This window comes from Mesoplodon bidens (assembly GCF_964165515.1).
Source record: "Mesoplodon bidens genome assembly, contig: HAP1_SCAFFOLD_178, whole genome shotgun sequence".
Taxonomy (NCBI): domain Eukaryota; kingdom Metazoa; phylum Chordata; class Mammalia; order Artiodactyla; family Ziphiidae; genus Mesoplodon; species Mesoplodon bidens.
Genome location: NW_027671948.1, coordinates 38782 through 57231, shown reverse-complemented (window position 1 = coordinate 57231; position 18450 = coordinate 38782). Strand labels below are relative to the sequence as shown.

The 18450-nt window shown below is 52.3% G+C and overlaps 1 protein-coding gene and 1 pseudogene across 2 annotated transcripts in view; both read left to right on the top strand.

The window, feature by feature from the left end:
- The window catches only part of LOC308610764 (centrosomal protein of 78 kDa-like), a 425259-nt pseudogene that overhangs the window by 372377 nt on the left and 34432 nt on the right, over positions 1–18450 (top strand). The gene's annotated exons all lie outside the window — the stretch shown is intronic.
- Positions 549–10106, top strand: LOC308610756 (BCL-6 corepressor-like; the record flags this gene model as incomplete). Its single annotated transcript, XM_081259773.1, has 5 exons — positions 549–923; positions 2293–2859; positions 4043–4229; positions 9888–10050; positions 10094–10106. Exons 2-5 carry the CDS (start codon positions 2380–2382, stop codon positions 10104–10106), a joined length of 843 nt encoding a protein of 280 aa, XP_081115899.1. The 5' UTR covers positions 549–923; positions 2293–2379.

Below are 18450 nucleotides of genomic sequence, written 5' to 3'. Positions count from 1 at the left end.
AAAGAACCCAGAGAACAAAAGATATAAACTCAGCACAGTCTTCCTGCCCACCCAGTGGAACAGTAAAGCATTAGAAAGAAGAGGGGGTATTGAGTTCTATAAAAAATAACTTCTCTTGGGACTCAACACTGAGAACAGAGGCCAGGTAGTTTAGAAGAAGGAGGGCTTAAAACTTAGAAGGTCTGAGTTATAAACCTCGGTCTTTCTATTTCACTACTTGTGGGACATTGAATCAAGTCATTCAACATTTTGAGCCTCAGCTTCTTCCACTATAAAATCTGGGTTCTCATCTTTCCTGCGTATTTCAAAGGCTGTTGTAAGAATCAATTGCCATGACATTATGAAGGCTATTAAGTTCTCTTTATAAATGATGGGTAAGTGATCATTTAATTTGTATGGTATTTTTCCTAGGAGAATACCACCTGATCCCTATATTTACTCAATGTTGAGCCAGTTCCGACTAAGAGCCAGATAATTTAGACTTGACCTCCAGTGAATCTAGTGAGGCTCTGCCATGAGGGAAGGGTCTGTCTTCACAGTAAGCTTATAAAGGAGAGAAGCTGTGCTCCTTGGGTCCTTAGAAGGGATGCGAATGTGTAGAAAGGGGTTTAGAGTAGGAATTAAAAGGTTTCTAGGAGAAGGGAGTAGGGTCTGCAGCTCCTGGATAGGGGAGGGGATGAGAGCTTGCACTGGGGCTCCGTAGGAGGAGCTGGGAGTGGGCTGCAGGGATGACAGTGCAACGTGAGCGCCTCACTTTTGACCTTTGTGTGTGTGTGTGTGTGTTTCTCGGGTAGGATCCACTGGATCTGCTCCTTGGGATGAGAAAGATAATGGTGTGGATGAAGAAGATGAGGAAGGTGAGCTGGACCAGTCACAGCACCACGTTCCCATCCAGGACACCTTCCCCTTCCTGAACATCAATGGTGAGTGGGGTGCGGGGTGGGACCGAGGCATGGAGAGGATGTAAGGGGCTTTGATTTTGCAACTGTTGACACCATATCCACCATTGCACTGGGAGCAGCGACCAGGCCCTGGGGCCAGGCTGCCAGTCTGTTAGCAAGTAGGAGTCATAGGCAAAGGCACTCCGTAGGCATAGTTATCCCAGTGGGGTGGCTTCTAGGCATAGAGAGCATCTTCTGAATCTTACGTGATAATTCAGAGAAATTAAAAAATTAAACTCGTTCTCCATCCCGCATACAAATACACAAGCTGTTACAAATTTTGCTGATTTCCTTCAGGCCAATTGCAGGGAGCATTTTCGTGAATTGTAGGCAAACTCTTCTGCTATTTCCCTCGGTACAAATTTTCTGTCACTGCCTTAACAGCCTCTGCTAAGGCCGTATCATGGGAAACTTGTGGCTCTACAGCTCTTAATACTAGGCTCTGATACAATTTCTCTACTAGAGACTTTTATCTTTTTAAAATTTATTTATTTATTTATTTATTTATTTATTGTGGTACGCGGGCCTCTCACTGTTGTGGCCTCTCCCATTGCGGAGCACAGGCTCCGGACGCGCAGGCTCGGCGGCCGTGGCTCACGGGCCCAGCCGCTCCGCGGCATGTGGGATCTTCCCGGACCGGGGCACGAACCCGTGTCCCCTGCATCGGCAGGCGGACTCTCAACCACTGCGCCACCAGGGAAGCCCTATCTTTTTTTAAAATTGACTTTTTGAATTCAGCTTCCCAGGAAAGATGCGTTTAGAGGTTGGAGGGTCCCTGTGAGACAGAGCAGGTACTGCACCTCCCATTGCACGTTCTGAGGACGCTCAACCACAAGGTGAACTGCTCTTCCACAGCATCTTCCCTTGAACTTTTCACTGACATGCTCCTAGTCATATGACTTGCATTCAGTTGAGTAGCTTTTCACTACTTTTCTAAGTTCCATCTGGCTGCTAGGGTCAAAGGAGATACTTTTGCCACCTAGAAAATTTAGTATATGAAGAGGATTCCTGTAGGATTTTGCAGTCCCCTTCCCTAGGTGATGCCCCTTCTTTTGAGAATCAGGAAATGACTCTTATCTGTCTACTTGCCCTCCTTCACTTACCCTGTCATTTATAACCTTGCAACCAAGTGATGAGTAAAGACAACGATCATAGAGCTCTCTCAGGTTAATACTGCCACAGCTACATTCCCACTTGGTGCAATTTTAAGATTTGGACGTTTGGAAATGTGAGATCCTTTCCCAAATCTTTGGCTCACTCATTCTGTTATTCTCACCCCTTAAAAGGATGCAACCCATTTCCAGGATCATGATTTCCCTTTTTTTTTTTTTTTTCCCATGTTTTTTTAAAGCTAATATTGTGTGTCCTTATGTTATGGGCCACCTTGGATCCTTTATGGAAACATGTGAACATATATTAAAAAATAAAAAAGTAAAATATGGCCCTACAGCCACACCGGGATTTCATTGCCCTGAGAGAGGAGTTGGGGTGCATCAGTGACTTCCACGAAGCCTATACTTTCAAACAGGCTCCGGGCCAGCCAGTTTCCGGCTTAAGCAAGGAGAATGTTCCAGCGGTAACCAACAAGGAGAACCTGGTGACGCCGGTCTCGACTGCATTCCTGGAGCCGACCCTGGGGAGCGACGGCTCTGCGGTCACGTTCGGGAAAACCCAAGAGGATCCCAAACCATTTTGCGTGGGCAGTGCCCCACCGAGTGTGGACGTCACCCCCACCTACACCAAAGACGGAGCTGACGAGGCAGGATCAACCGATGGCAAAGTTCTGAAACCGAAGCCATCTAAGCTGGCAAAGAGAATCGCAAACTCCGCTGGTTACGTGGGTGACCGGTTCAAGTGTGTCGCTACCGGACTGTACGCAGACTCCCGTCAGCACAGCCGGGAGGAGCGGGCATTGCAGGTGAGCCCCCACCACCCGAATTTCAGGAGCCTGACCAGTTGTCAGGTTTTTTTAATGTGTGAAGAGGAGGGGGCCGGGGGTATGATAGGGCAGGACACTGGGCTGATTTGGTTAATGAAGCTTAGGATAATTTAAATGTTTGAAATGTGTCCAGTAAGGGGACGTAAGTGGATACTTTAAGTTATTCTGTAGATTTTAAGCGAACTCCACTCGAATGCTGATAACGGAAGTTTTAATTATTGCGAAGGATGTCTAAAAGACTGCATGACATTTACCTATCAATCGCTTTGATTTCTCTGCCGTTACTGTACGTTAACAAATATACCTAAAAGCGCTGCTTAGAATGCCTTACGTGATACTTGGTGGAGGTGTGTAGCGGCCGCATGTCTGTGAGATTCGTGCAATTTTTTTTTCCACCCAAAAAACAAACAAACAAACAAAACAAAAACACAAACCTTGCTTAATGGGATAGAGTATGTATTTAACTTGCTAGTGAATGATAGATGTTGTATAGGAATTTCCTTAAGATATTTTACTTTTAATTAAAACACAAATAAAGCCAAATTGTTTTGCAATGTTAAGAAAAAAATTGGTTTATGCTTATAAAAATGGCTGAAGTTATCTAAATGATCCATTGAGTGCCCATTTTAATTACATAGATGGAAGGATTACAAGAGGACAGTATTTTATGTCTACCCGCTGCTTACTGTGAGGTCAATTCTTCAAATTTTTATTACTAGAATCTTCCATAAACCTTTTGAGTTAAATTTCATTTCCAAATATACAAAGGGAAGTTTGTGGGCCATGGTCGTCTTTATTCACTGTGCATTTGTTTTCTTTTCTGTTGTGTTTTTGTTTCGCTTTCTTTGCGTTGTGTTTTTGTTTTGTTTTATTTACCTTCGAAAGAGAATGTCTGTCTGTATGCCACAGTGTATGTATGGCTATATATACACACCACATATATCTCTACATACGTATGGCTTTACGAATAAAGAGTGTGTGACTAGTTACACATAGACACTCTTACGTTTTATCGTTCAATTTTAAAATATCTCAGTTGTATCATAAATTGTGGTTGGTTTTGGGCAAACTTTTCTTTGAAGATACTTTCCTTTAAGGTAAGGGCAGTGAAATAGCTTTGGTGGTAAGGTGTGTCTTTTTTCCATCTCCGTTCTCTTTGTAGCGTGCAGTGATGCGCTTCTCAGAGTTGGAGATGAAAGAGCGAGAAGGTGGCCACCCCACGACCAAAGACTCCGAGGTGCGCAAATTCAGCCCCACTGACTGGGAAAGGCTGAAAGGAAGTCAGGACAAAAAGCCAAAGTCGGTCACCCCGGAGGAGGCCATTGCCGACCAGAACGACAGTGAGAGATGTAAGTGAACCCAGGCGGCTCGCGTGTGGTACCACGTCGGTGGGAACGGGGCGGTTCCGCTCCCAGTGCCGAGGGAGGTGAGAGGAAGCAGTACGCTTCCGACGGCCCAGCGTCTGGGTGCTGGCTGTTCGGAGAACGGGCTGCTCTGGCCACCCTTCCCAGCTGTGGATTGCAAGGCTGGCTGTCCTTTTGAGCGTTGCGGCATCCAGGAGTGAAGCACCTATGAAATGCTGTTTCCTGGCACGCGTCTCCTTTTTCCGGAGCAATGCTAGTCCTGTAGTTAGTAATAGTCTGATACAGTAGAGCAGAGGAATGGCAGTGCAGGACCTCCGGCGTAGCAGGTATGTGTTCTGTTGTGTAGCAGGTACGGACACGGGTTTTTGGTAGCAGTGGGATGACACTTGCAGCCAGAGCCAGACCCTCCAGAGTGACAGTCTCCTGTGGGAGGGAGTGGAGAGTACTCGGACTCTCCCTCCAGAGGCAGAGGTTTCGTTCACGTGCGATGAGGGCTGATGAAGGCCCCAGAGAGATGAGCATCATTGTGTTCTGTGGAGGCTCGTTTGCAGTCAGGAGGAGCTGACACCACGCTCCCAGGCCGTGGGATCAGCGAGGCCGTTCTTCCCACCAGACGGCTGTGTTCTGTTCTGGAGGCCGAACTGGAGAGAAAGCTCGTGTTGGCCTCGAGTCACACTCTGCGGTCCCCTCGGCTGCTCCCCCACTGGGGTTGACTTCGGGCTTTGCCCTCGAGACTTCCTGGGCTAATGAGATGCGTTGGCAGCAAGTGGAGGTCTTTCTCCCGCTTTCTTCAGTGTGCGTGCTTGTGGCCTGTGGCCTGCAGCCTGCTCCGGACCCCAGAAACCTCACCGGTGATGGTGAGTGAGGGCACCTCGGTGAACGTCGAGGACAGGGTGGGCGTGCAGTCCTCCTGAGACGGGACAGTCGGGGGTGGTGGGCACGTTTGGGAGGCCCAGGCCCTTGGACCCAGTCGTAGGGTCGGCGTTGGCCCGCACGCTTAGGTCGTGGGTGCCTGATGCAGTTCGGGAAAATTGTGGTCAGCAGCAGCGTGTGCTTCTCTCTGCTGCTTGGAGCACTGCCCTCCCCCAGCTCATCTTTGGGGTCAGACAAAGGCCTGTGGCCAGGGTTCTGGGTAAGCCACACCGGGACCGGTGTGTCCCACGTGGCTCCCGTAGAAGGGGATTTCTGGGGCTAGTCAGTGGCGGCCTTACCCGAGGGATGGGGCTCTTGATGTGCCTGGAGTAGACGATTCCGAGCTCCTCCCCCTCGGGATTGGAATGAAAAACGGAGGGTCCAGGCCACCCTGGAGTGAAGCAGCAAGAAGGCCTCCCTCCTTGCCTGTGCTCACAGCTGACACGCAGCCCTTACCCTCCTGAGTGGCCTCATAACTCAGCTCCTAGGGAAGTTTCTCAGAGAGATGTGGTAAAAGTGGGCAAGGCCAAGTTCACGGGGATGCACTTTTCTGAGGAGGGAATCTGCCTGTTGCGGGTGGATGGTGAGGGAGGCTGGAGGAAGGGAGCGGGCAGTTAACCGGCCTCGAGTCTTCTCGCCCTTTTCTCCAGCAACGTGGCCAAACCCAGGGTGGCCGCTGCCCTTCATGTCTCAGTGGCCTCACCCACCCTTCTTCCCAGAGACGTTAGTGTGCGTCCTTCCCAGTCTTTCCTGCTGACCGTGGAGACGAGAACTCGGTGTGGCTGATGGGGAGCAGGGCCTGAGCCCCAGATGATTCCGAAAGCCCCCTCCCCCCACCGCCTGCCTCCAATCTCAGACCGACCGACGGGTCTCTTCCTGGAGCACCCGGGACGTGGCCCAGTGAGCCATGAATCGCCACCATGGGAGGGCAGGAGAAGGGTTGGGGAAGGTGAGGGGCTCCGTTTGAAAGGTTGGGGCAATGGAGGTGGGTTCCCCACCCACCCTCTGTCTTGTAGAGACGTGGGGTTTGTAAATAGCTGGTCAGGAAAGGTCACCTGAAGGGGCCACTGTTCTTACTGCAGCCTCCACGTCCAAGGCCCAGCAGGTGTTCATTCCATTCAGCTGGATATGAACGGGCCTTCTTGTTCTTGGGCCATCACGTCTTCAGCTGATATGGGCTCAGGTCCTTCTCATGGGTGTCGGTGTGGCCGAGAGCCGAGCTGTGAGCACATGGGAGCTGGGGCGGGGATTTGGGGCGGGCATGGGTCCCAGAGAGGGTCCAGGACGCCTTCAAGATGCCTTCCCCCTTCTGAGGCAGCCCCTACCCATGGAGGGCCCAGGAGCTTCTAAGGTGGTGGGTGCTGTTTGCACGGCCCTGGTTGTCCTGGCGCGGGTGCATCTTGTTGCTAGGGGTTGTTTAAAAAAAGGAATTAACTTGAAAACACAGTGGCCGAGATACTCATTTATTCTTTATGATCACATGGGTGGCTGAGTGAAATTTTTATTTTGGAAGTTCACCAAATGAGTTTGGAGGTTCCTCAGACTTGGAAGTTCATCACTAGGAACCCTCAGTGGCATTTGAAGATGGGGCGGGGCAAGGAGGCATTGGTCCCTTCCTTCTCAAACTTGGAGTAACCATCTCCCTTGCGAACCACTTGGCTGGGACAGGCCTAGGTCCTGCTCAGTGGCAGTGCCTGGCCAGGAGCTGGAGGAAGGCTCAGTCAAGGGGCTTCATGAAACTTCTTTGCTCAGGGAACTTCTCTTCCAGCTGAGCACCTGCACGTTTGTAAACTACTTTGGAACAGAGATCCCCTGCACTCCTTCTGTAGCGGGTGTAACTTTGAACAAGGTTAGCCCTGACTGGAGGTGCTATTACAGTTAAGCTACAGAGAAGGGGATTTTAATCCTGGGGAGCCTTGCAGCGACTCAGAACCCTCTCACCTTGTTTAGGCCTCACTGGGCATGGCTCAACAGTGGTGAGGGTGCTTTGTTGCCACAGTGACTTGTAAATGTTGCTGTGGTGATGCTTCTGTGAGGTGATGCTATGGTACAACCATAATGAATTTGGGATATATGTGCTGTGAGTCATAGGACCATGCTGCAGGGACCACGTTCACATCTTGCTTAGACTGGGTGACCAAGGGCACATGGCTTCCCACTTTTAGAAGGGCCAAAAGTAGCAATGATGGCAAAGCCTGATGGTTAGGATCCCCGTGCATCTATTTATCTCCCCATCTCTTTTGCCCTCAAGGGTCATCCTCGTGTGGGTCGTGGTTAGAACAGTCTTTGAGAAGCTCCAAGTGACACGGAGCCTCTACCCCATAGCTGGTGGCCATGGGCATCTTGGGCAGTCGGGGTGGGTGTCCTTCAGGGTTATTACTGGCCTGGGTAAGGTCACACTAGCGTAAGGTCTTGGGGGGCCTTAGCTGAGGGGAATTGAGATCTTTGCCCTAAAAGGCTCTGGGGTTGGGGGAAGGGTGGATGGACCTAGTTTGGAAAAAGAAACTTTCAACTTGGACATGGGGGTTCTTACTGTAGCCCTTCCATCCCTCCATGGATCCCCTCCCACAGAGCTTTTAGGGAAGGCTGATTGGACCAGAGAAGTCCAATGGTGTAACCAGCAGGGCTCACCTCTTAAAATTTCCTACATTTCAGGCCTGAGATTCAGGCTGGTCTGAAAGTCTTGGCATCTTTTGGTTAAAGGGATTTTTCCAGCCTTTCTCTGTGCTGAGCCCGGCCCGTGATTATGAAGCCCACCCTGGAGGGAGGCTAGCAGTAACATTCCCACTTTTTTTTTTTTTTTTTGCGGTATGCGGGCCTCTCACTGTTGTGGCCTCTCCCGTTGCGGAGCACAGGCTCCGGACGCGCAGGCCCAGCGGCCATGGCTCACGGGCCCAGCCGCTCCGCGGCATGTGGGATCTTCCCAGACCGGGGCACGAACCCGTGTCCCCTGCATCGGCAGGCGGACTCTCAACCACTGCGCCACCAAGGAAACCCAACATTCCCACTTTACAAGTGAAGGGGGCCGAGTTGTAAAGCGGCGCCATTCCTGCCCGAGTGTTTAAGAGGGTCACAGAGCAGCCCGAGTGAGAGTTGCAGCACGCCGTCTTCACCGGGCCTGCGGTAGCCTGGGCTGCATCACCCGTAAGCACAGGCCAGGAGTTTGGGGTTTCTCCTGCTGCCATGGCAGGAGACCCTCGCGGTTGGGGTGATTCCACCATTCCGGCAAGACTAGATGGGGATCTCTCCCACCTTGGGATACCCTTGGAGAAAAGCTAAGTGTGTTCCACCCTTGAGAACACAGGTCAGGCTAGCCCAGGCCAGGGTGAGGTTCATCCCCACAACTGGCTGCCATTAAATGCTGGGAATGCTCCCAAGAGAGGCTGATCAGGGGACCAGCCTGCTGAGCAGAAGTGGGAGTGATACTTGAAGTGGTCTAGGGAGAGGAGGAGGAATGCAAGCAGCATGTGAGGGGTGTGTCCATGATTTCATCTAGAAAAACGGGCTGTGGGAGCTTAGCTCAGGTGTTAACGAAATACCAAACTCATACACCCACCCCCACCCCCGGCCGGTGATGGACACAGGGTCATCTTCGGGGAACTCTTTAACAGCACAGTGATCATTATGGAATTATTTGTGTGTTAGAAACAATGTGACTAGCAAAGCAGTTGAACTGTTTCTTTGGCTAGAGCAAAAGTGAGGAGTGATGTTAGGCTGGGGTGATTGGAGGAAAAGCCCTAAGTGGATGCTAGATTGAGCAGAGGGGCAGGAGCAACACAGGCGGAGCTGAGGTGTGAGTACTTCAGCCCTGCCCGCCGCACCCCCCCACCCCACCCCCACGAAGGGGGTTGGAGTCTTGTCTTTGAAATGTCCTTAGATGCTTGTTGCCTGGGAAGGAAGGCGTGGAGACGTGCCAGGTGGGTGACTGGTGTCACTGTGGGCCTTCTTCCTAGACAGGAAATAGGAGCAGCCCCTCGATGGCAGTGAAATGCTTTCCCCCCACGGGTGTGGAAAGAGGACAGACGGACTTGTAGCAATCTGGTTGAGTTCTTTGAAATTGCCCTTGACCCTTGTGTGTGCACCAGGAAGCCTTTCCTTTCCCTTTGCCAGGCTCCTCTTGCCTTGGTCTCCCCAGCTTCCCAGCCTCCCACCATTCTTTCCCTACCCTTTTTCTTCACCCTCGCCCCTGCTGACCCAAGTGAACATTGGTGCTATGTCTGTGTAGATGGCAGTTGGGGGCTATTTGGTCTCTTGATGACATCAGCCTTTTTTGTTGACTAGCAGCTGTTTCCATAGTCATTTGTAGCTCTGCCCTGATTGGTTGGATCTTACTGTGAGGTCACTCACCCCCCGTTGTAGCTCTGCCCTGATTGGTTGGATCTTACTGTGAGGTCACTCACCCCCCCTTTAAAAGTAAGCCACCTTGGAGAGTTAAGCAGTTAGGGAGTGATCTCACATGCCTATAGACGGATGGTGTAGATGCCTCACCTTGACCCTTGAAGGATGGATTGTGAGTGGGCTACGCGCCTCATTTTCTGCTTTCTTTGCTGGTTGTGTTCAGCTGTCCTTCCTTTGGGACGTCTTTCTGAGGGTTTTGTGCTTCCGGCGTGTGAGGCCCCTGGTCTCCAAAGGGGGGTGGTCTGTTGGTAGCAGATTGCCTTGGGCGTGGGGGTCCTGCCTGCTCCTGGTGACCTTTGTTCCCTCCTTTCCGGGTTGTCTCCCCTCCCCTAGGGGAGTGTTATGATGGAAGCAAACCTGACCGCTTTGAAGCCCCAGAAGACAGTGATCTTCCTGAGGATATGGACACGGAGCCCCCCAGAGAGTCCCCCGCCGACCAGGCGGCCCCGGACGCGTCACGCAGCCCCACCCTCCGGCTGAACAGAAAGCGCAAGGTGTCTGGCAATAGGAACCACACTGAGACCACTGTGCTCCCGGAGGACTCTCTGCTGAAAGCCAAGCGGAGACGGGTCTCCAAAGGTGAGCTCGGTTTGGCTTCGGGCCCGCAGGGCACCCTACGGAAGTCCTGGAGCGGAGCAGTGGAAAGTTCCAGTCCCACCCTGGATCCCTGGGGGGAGCCACTCACACCTCCCCACCCCCCACCCCCATCCCACCCCCCACCCCCCCAAAGCCAGGTGGCGGGGCTGGAGCCCAAAGGTGGCCAAAGGCAAATAGACCCCCTCCCGAGACTTGGTGACAAGTTCCAGCCAACACAGTGACCACACCCCTCCCCTCCCCCACCCCTGTTAGTGATGTGTAAGACAGTTTGTTCCCCGCACCACCACCCCCGCCCCGGGGGGCTTCTTCATTAATTTGTAGTTATTTCTCCATTAGCTGACTGGCCTGAGAGGGAAATGACAAACAGTTCCTCTAACCACTTAGAAGAGCCACATTATAGTGAGCTGACCAACCTGAGGTGTGCATTGAATTAACAGGGCTCCATCCCAGAAAGCAGCGCCGCTTGCTGCACCTTAGAGAACGGCGGGAGCAGAGAGCAAACCTGGCCGGCAGGGCAGGAAGGAAGTGATCCAGGCGGTTCAGCCTGCGGTCACCCCCCAGGGCAATAGCATCTCCGAAGAGAAACCTGGCAGGAAAAGGGCAGAGGCCAAAAGCAACAGCAGCTGGTTGGAGGAGTCCCTTAAATGCAGTGACAATGAACAAGGATACGCACGGGGCGGGGGGCGCTCCTGGAGGGTGGATCACCCGCCCTCTGTGGGAAACGGCCCTGGAGGGGACCTGAGCGCCATCCAAGTTGACAAGAGTAGCGTGTGGCGAGCGGGGAGTTTTCTTCCTGAGGTCCTTTCAGCCTGCACACTTCCTTATGGAATGGACAGTGAGGCGGGAGCTCGACTTCCTGGGCTGCTCCTCATCACCCAGCCCGCGGCTGGGCAGGAAGGGAAGTCTTGGGTGACCCCGGGCGCTTGTCAGTGCCCTCATTCCAGCCTCAGGCTGTCCCCAGTCGCCCTGTCCCGAGCACCCAGGCCCCCCACGGGTGGGGACGGGAGCGCACGAAGGGCTGGCTTCTGCCCTCTCTTGCGGCCCTTTGAAGCGACTTGCCATTTGGCGTTTCGTGGGTTAGCCTATTTGCCGGTTGAATGTGGGATGATTAACATATTAGCGCTTTGAAAACATAATTGGTATATCTTTAAAAACTGAAGCTGCTCCAACGATCAGTGCTAACAATGGGCTTTTCTTTCCTCACCGGCTACAACTGTGTAACGCCCGCTGCTTCTCCCCCTGACAGATGTGCTGTGCATGGACGAAGAAATGGATTGGCAGCCTTCGCCCCTGCCGCAGAAATACACCGACAACAGCGAGAAACCATCCGGGAAGCGACTGTGCAAAACCAAGCATTTGATCCCTCAGGAGCCCAGGCGGGGCTTGCCGCTGCCAGGGGACTCCTAGGTGGACAATGCGGATGGCAAGGTACCTCTTGCCCCTGGCTCTCCCCCGCCCCCCGGGCCCATGCAGGCACATCCCGCCTGCCTGCTTCTCTGCTTCTGGGGACAAAGCTTTCCTTTTCCTGAACCCCTCCCCCCAAAACGTCCCTGCCCCTTCCTAGGGGACGTGTCTCCTGGGTGGTGGTGAAGTTTCCAGCTAGTAAAAATGCAACCCCTTCCTCGCGCCCCGCCTCCCCCAGACTGAGAGGAGGAAAAGTGCTTTCCTCCACTCAGGTTTGTAACTCAGGGAGGAGGCGAACCAGGCGGGTGGAGGAAGGACAGCCTGAAATGTGTGCGCTGCCTGGTTTCGTGATAGGTGACCGTCCGGAGATTTTGAAAGCGGCCTGAGCCCAGTTCCGGCTATGATCTTTCGCCGGCCAAGCAGGACCAGAAGGCCTTGGACTGTTTGCAGCAATTGTTACCAGCTTCCCAGGCCTCGCAGCTGACATGGTCAAGCTCCCCTCCAGAGACCACCCAGTCCCGCCCGATGCCACCGGAAGCGCGGAGACTTATTGTCAATAAGAACGCGGGCGAGACCCTCCTACAGCAGGCCTCCCGGCTTGGCTACGAGGTGAGCATCCTTGTGGGTGCCCCGGATCAGGATCCACCGGCTGCTGCTCCTTGGGTGGGGGACACACTGGCTGGGGATGGGGGGCGGGTCTCAGAGCCCAGCCCCCTCCACGTGGCGGGCTGGGCTGGGTGTTCCAGCAGGGTGTTTGCGTTGGCTCCCGCTCACACTGCGGGCTCTTTGGTGGCTTGTTCAGTCGTGGTGTGAAAAGAAAGGCAGGCCTCTCTGATGTTCCGTTCCCGTTCAGGCAGGCAGGCTGCTTCGGCCAGTCTGGCTCACTTATCTCTGATATAAAATCTGACCTAACCCAGGGCTTGGCGACCAGGGGAATTTTAATGAGCCCTTTTGGATTCTGAATAGCAAGAAGGAGAGTAGGAGAGTAGTTATTAGCTCTACTAACTTGTGCTGTTTGGGGCAGAGTGATGCCCCTGTGGGGTAGCGGGTGGGAAGTGTCTGTGCAGAGTAGGGGTGGGAGTGGGGCAGACCTGAGCAGTCTCTTTCTGAGAGGGCACGGGAGCCGAGGGCTGATGGGCGGGGAGCAGGGCTTGAGCCTTGCACAAAACTCCCTGTCCACACTGCTGTATCCCAACCCAGCACGGCTGATGACAGTGATGGCCTCTATTGCTAGAGCAACATAGAAAGATAGCTGATATCTGCCTAAGCCCGTGTGATCTGTAGTAACTCCTTTCACCCTTTTAACATGTTCACTTGGGAGTAACGCGTACTAGCCCACTCTCGGATGAGGAAACTGAGCCTCAGAGGGGTTAGCTGATACCCGTACAGGTAGCAATCCAGCAGTGCTCCACAGCCCACCACGCTCCTCAGCAAGACTGGCTCACACTGGAATTGCCCTTTTGACAGTTCAAAACCTCTGTGAGACAGATGACTCTCCATGCCCTGTGCAGTTCCCCCACCATACTTGTCAGTAGCAATTGTGATGTAATAGCCCACAGGGCAAAGGCATTTTTCTGTGCTGGCATCAGCCCTCTGGGAGTTGAATGGTGACAGTAAAACGCGGTTCAGCAGGCTGAGCGTGGAGGTGTGGCTGAGCACTGGGGTGGCAGGACCCAGGCTGGCCCGGAGCCCTGGCGCCCACACCCTCAGCCAGCTCTGTGCCCCTGTCCCCCGTCTCCCGTCGTGTCCCCCCACCCCGGTCCATAGTGCCGTGAGCCCTTGGAAGTGTGCCTGCCTTGGCCTTAAGGCATGACTGTGGGTGGGAAGTTGGAAGCACTAGGGCTATGCTTAGTTTGGGGTGTTTTGTTGTTGTTGTTGTGGGTTGAATGTGCTGTTGTTTATATCTACACGTCTCTTGGAGACCTCTCCATTAGCTAGAGAGCACTTTCTGGTAGTTAGCGCAGTTACTTGCAGGTGAAGTCCAAGGAGCACCCAGTTGGTTTCCCAAGAGCTGAGAGCGGGCGCCTAGGAGGACAGAGCAGATGTTGCACATAGTGTTGAGCTAGACCCCCCGTGGTTGAGAAGATAGTCTCCTTGCTTCCAGCAAACGCTGGAGGTGGGGGGGAGACTCCTAACCCCAACTTTTGGGTTAGGGTTGAGAAAGTAGACTCCCGCTTCCAGCAAATGCTGGAGATGGGGGGGCGGGGTGCTGCTGCACCCGCCGTGGAGGGCGGGGCTCCGAGCCCCACCTGTGAACTTGGCATCATTTCCAGCAGCCTCCCTTTGGGACCAGAGAGGTCAAAAGACCCTCGTTGGTCCTCTAAGACAGTTTCCATTTTGGTTTGGTGGCTCTGAGGCCTGGACCAAGGGGCACTTGATCCATCCTTTTTTAGGCTACCTGGCCTTTGATTGCACAGGAAGCCTTGGGAATGTTTAAGGTCGGATTTGTTTTTTTCTTCAAATGTAAATTTCAATATGTAGATTCCACACATCACCAGTGTTGATGCTGAACATTGTGACAAGTAGATGAACGCTTTCAACTTTGAATCCAACTTTCTGGGATTTCTCTGGGCAGAATTTTAAATGTTGGGATGATGGCCCAGTTGGGAGATGTGGCAGCTTCAACCTTTTCAAATTGAAGGACAGTTTGCTTAAGCAGATAAGGGTGTGGTTTGGGAGGGTTTTCCTGAAGTTTTGTCTTCAGCATTCTTGGTTATTTTCTTCTGCTTAGCCAAAGATACCATGTGCAGTATAAAGGCTGTCTGAGCTTTATGTCATGATAATGTGGTTCTGGAAGTTTAGAAACACACTCTGGCTTCAGATCCGAGTTAAATAGATCACTTGCGTGGCCAAAGACCTCAAACCTTTCCCTCCTGGGAAAAAGGCTTCTATTTCTTAGGCTAAAACGCTAGTGTGCAACCACATGCTTGTGCCTTTAGCGGTGATGGTTAAATTTTCTATGAATTGAATAAGTCATGTTTTTTAAAAAGTTAATGAGGCATTTAATTAACTCACAACGTCGGGCCTATGGCCTTTATGGTTACATTTTGCGGGTAGTGGCATTCGGCTTATAGCCGCTGAACAGAGAGCTGTCCGACAAAAGCAGTTTGACTTTGCTCTGGAATGGCTGGGCTGCCCTTCAGACACTCCCGTTTATTTCTAGCGGAGAAAATAAACCAAGGAATGTGTTGCGTCGACAGACTCGTCCCGCCTCTTCACCTTTCAGTTAGAGAAAGTGCTGGTGGCGACGGTTGCCATCCATTTAGAGGCCATCACCCTCTTAGCTAGGAGAGTGTAGTTAGCCCACTTGACCCCCAACAGAGAAGGCCTGTGGGGTGCTCGTCACAGCTGGATTGCATCCCTCTAACTGGGGCCCTCTTGGGCCTTTTGAATCTTCCCAGCTGACCAGGTACCAAAGACCTGAGTTTTAGGTCTAGTACTTCATGTTAATTGAACTTGGGGTTTAATATCTCTGGGCCTCAGTTTCCAAGTGTTGAATGAGGATAGTACTACCTTCCTTTCCTGGTAGCTCCTGGGTTCCTGTGGGTGACAGAAGACGTCCTCATCTGGGGAATGAGAAGCACTGTGTAAACAGTGGGATCAACGTGGTTGAGTTACGACAGCCCATGGCAAAAAGTCTGACCTGGCCGTGGGGCTACTGCTGCCTTTGCTGCCATCTTCCAGGAGAAGAGAGTTGACTTACCCACCAGCTTGGACGGCCTTTCATTTCTAGGTACCCTTGAATCTGCCCTAGTAGTGATGAAGGTTTCCAGGTGAAGGCCATGATTGTCACAGCAAATAAACCCTGGGTTGAGTAAATTGATGTGTGCACAGCAGTTGGTGGCGTTCAGACCTGATCCCAGAGCCACGTGACAGGGCCTCTCCGTGGCTGGCGCACACAACTCATTAGCTTGCAGCCGTCCACTCAAGTCTGGCTAGTGAGGGCCTGCTAAAAGAGCAGCAGCTTCATGCGGTATCCTGGATACCAGGGCTCGGGGCAGGTGGCCTGGGAGCCCAGAGGATTGTGGGCTTTCTGGCAGGTTGGGATGTAAACGGAGAAATGCATTCGTGGGCGTGCCTTTTCTCTTCCTCCTCTTGTTTTGGAAGGGAGCTGCTGCAGTGACCTGAAGTAACAGGGCACCAATGGCCAGGTTTACCAGCATGCCCCATTAGGTTCACGTGGTAAGCAAATGGAACATTCTAGTTCGCTCCCAAGTGAGTGGTCACCTTTGATTGGCGTGTCCTCCAAAGGGCATAAAAGGTTTTACAGAACCCATCTCGCACTTATGGGCGGCTAGAATGACCCCCGTTTTAGGTTTAACAGATGAGTTACCTGAGAGATGTCACAAGGAGGCCTGTTCTGACCCCATCCCATCCCCCCTTACCCAGCAGACCATGTGTTGGGCCACATGCACGTTCTGCCTACTCCCAGCTCTCAGAACCTGACGGCTCTCTGCTGGGCACGACTTACCCAGTATAAACAGTATAATGTGTTTTCTGGTGGCAAATGCTTTCGATGTGTCTGAAAACTTTCTTAAGGTAATAAAACATTGAATAAGTTCCTGCTCTGCTTACTGGGAGTGGTTCATATTAATATTTTAACAAGCCAAAGAAATAAGGTTAATAACAGTGATTCTAATGCACAGTGTTGACACAGAACATCTCCGGGGGCGGGGGTGAATGTTTTATTTGATTCTTGAAATGTGGAGGTTGCAGCCTGTGGTGTATCAGGTTCCTGTCATTAACTTGAGTAAATATGAGAATATTAGACTGATTCTGCCCCGAGAGGGTGGAGTGAGGCAAAATAGAGGGTGGGGTTATTGGAGGCATTTTGTGTCATTCCTCGAGGATGGAGGGAGAGAGCTTCTCTTTAACTCTACTTAACGTACAGACAAGAGCATCTGAGGCCCAGGTTCTGATTTGGGGTCTTAACAGGGGGCGCGAGGATGTAGCTGACCTGTGTGTCCCTGCTTCTCTAAGCTGGGGAATGTTCTCTGGCTGATTTAAGCTCTCTTTAAGTGTTGGTCATCCATACTTTGATCTAAACTTGTGTTATCGTCCACTGCCACTGACTGAACAGACCCATCAAGTGAGAATGGTCTGTGCTTGGCAATGTGTCATCTAAGATGTTAGCAGCTGTGACACTTCTGTACTGGTCACGTCGGCCCCTGGGCTGAGGGCTTTCATCGCTATCCGAATGCGTCCTCTCAGCAGCCCTGTGGAAGCTTGGAGAAGTTCAAGGGTAACTTGCCCATGGCCAGGCCACTGGTGCAGCAGAGCCTTAGACAACACTGTCTGCATCTCCAAGCCCTTCTCACACACTCTCACCCCCGACCAGGATGCCTGCCGCCTGCCTGCGCTATGGTGGGCTTTTGGCCCCAAGGATGTATGCCTTTGAAAGTGGGCACCGCCAAGCTATGGGGAGGTCACCCTTACAAGGTTCACTGTATGGTTGACTGATGGTATCTCCTCTCCTCTCCTCTCTTCTCCTCTCCCCGTAGGAAGTGGTCTTGTACTGCCTGCAGAACAAGATTTGTGATGTGAACCACCGCGACAACGCGGGTTACTGTGCCCTGCACGAGGCTTGTGCAAGAGGTTGGCTCAACATCGTACGACACCTCCTTGAATATGGCGCCGATGTCAACTGCAGTGCCCAGGATGGAACCGGGTCAGTGGCGGTCTTGCTCTTGGCCTGGCCCTGCTGGGGCATAGGCAGTGGTTCTCAGGGTGTGCGGGGAACCCCAGAAGGAAAGATGGAGAGTGAGTGCCATGTAAGCACACTGGTGGTGGAGTCCTCTAGAATGGAATCGGACAGATCTTTCTGGCAAATTTACATAGAACTTTAAAACTCTGTGACACTCTTATGGACAGAGGTCCCTGAAAATGTTGAGCCTGCATGAATAATCAGGGGTGTTCTCTTTTAAGACCCTGGACTCTTCACCAGCGTCTGTTGAATCTCACTCTTGAACATATATGTGAGTTGAAAGTTGCAGGAGTACAGACAGGTCCAGTGGCAACTGGCTTGATAGGACCTGCCGTGTCCACCCACATCCCCGGGCCTGGCCCCCACTCTGTCCTTGACCTCGGTTTATTGGCCAGAGGCCCAGGTCTGAGTCAGCCCAAGCATCTTCCTGGTTGTACCTGGGATGCCACCACGAGGCAGGGCACTGGGGCTTTCCTGACGGTCATAACATTAGCAAAACTGTAAGGTATTTGGTGGTTCGTGGTTTCCAAATCGCATCCTTTCTGGATGGGACTGCGGACAGTGTTCCTGACCCCAGCGGACACGGGCAGGAGGACTCTGTATCCTCCTGAGAACTCGCCCTGCCTGTCGACTGCTTCTGGGCGAGAGGGTTGATCACTCATCTCCAAGTTGGTTTCAGGAGAGGTTCCACTTTGCCCCCAGTTTCTTTGACAAACTGCACTTTTTGGGTTTTGTTTGTAATGGTATAACAATGGCTTGTCGTATCTGCTTCCGTGATGCTGGGATTCTTCCCCCCACCCCTCCGTACGTTACCTTCTTACAGTCTGTCACTATTTAAGTTCATTGGAAACGTTTTCATCTAGGCCTGAGTTCCTCCTTGGGCCATGCATTAAGAGAGATTTGCATTGAAGAATGAGGCCTGAGATGGTCCCTTCACCTGTCCCGTAAAGGGTTATGTGTTGAAATAACAGAGTAATTTGTCGCAGCGACCGTACACTCACCTCCTCGGTGAAATAGCGCGCCTACGAGGCTTGGCCGCACACGCTCGATTTTGCCCCGTGTCCTTAGAAGCAAGCGTCGCGTGCACGGGTGTAGTCCCCCGCACCTCTCCTAGGCCTCTCCACGATGCTGTCAAGAATGATCATCTCGAAATTGTCCGCTTGCTCCTCTCCTACGGTGCTGTTCCTACCC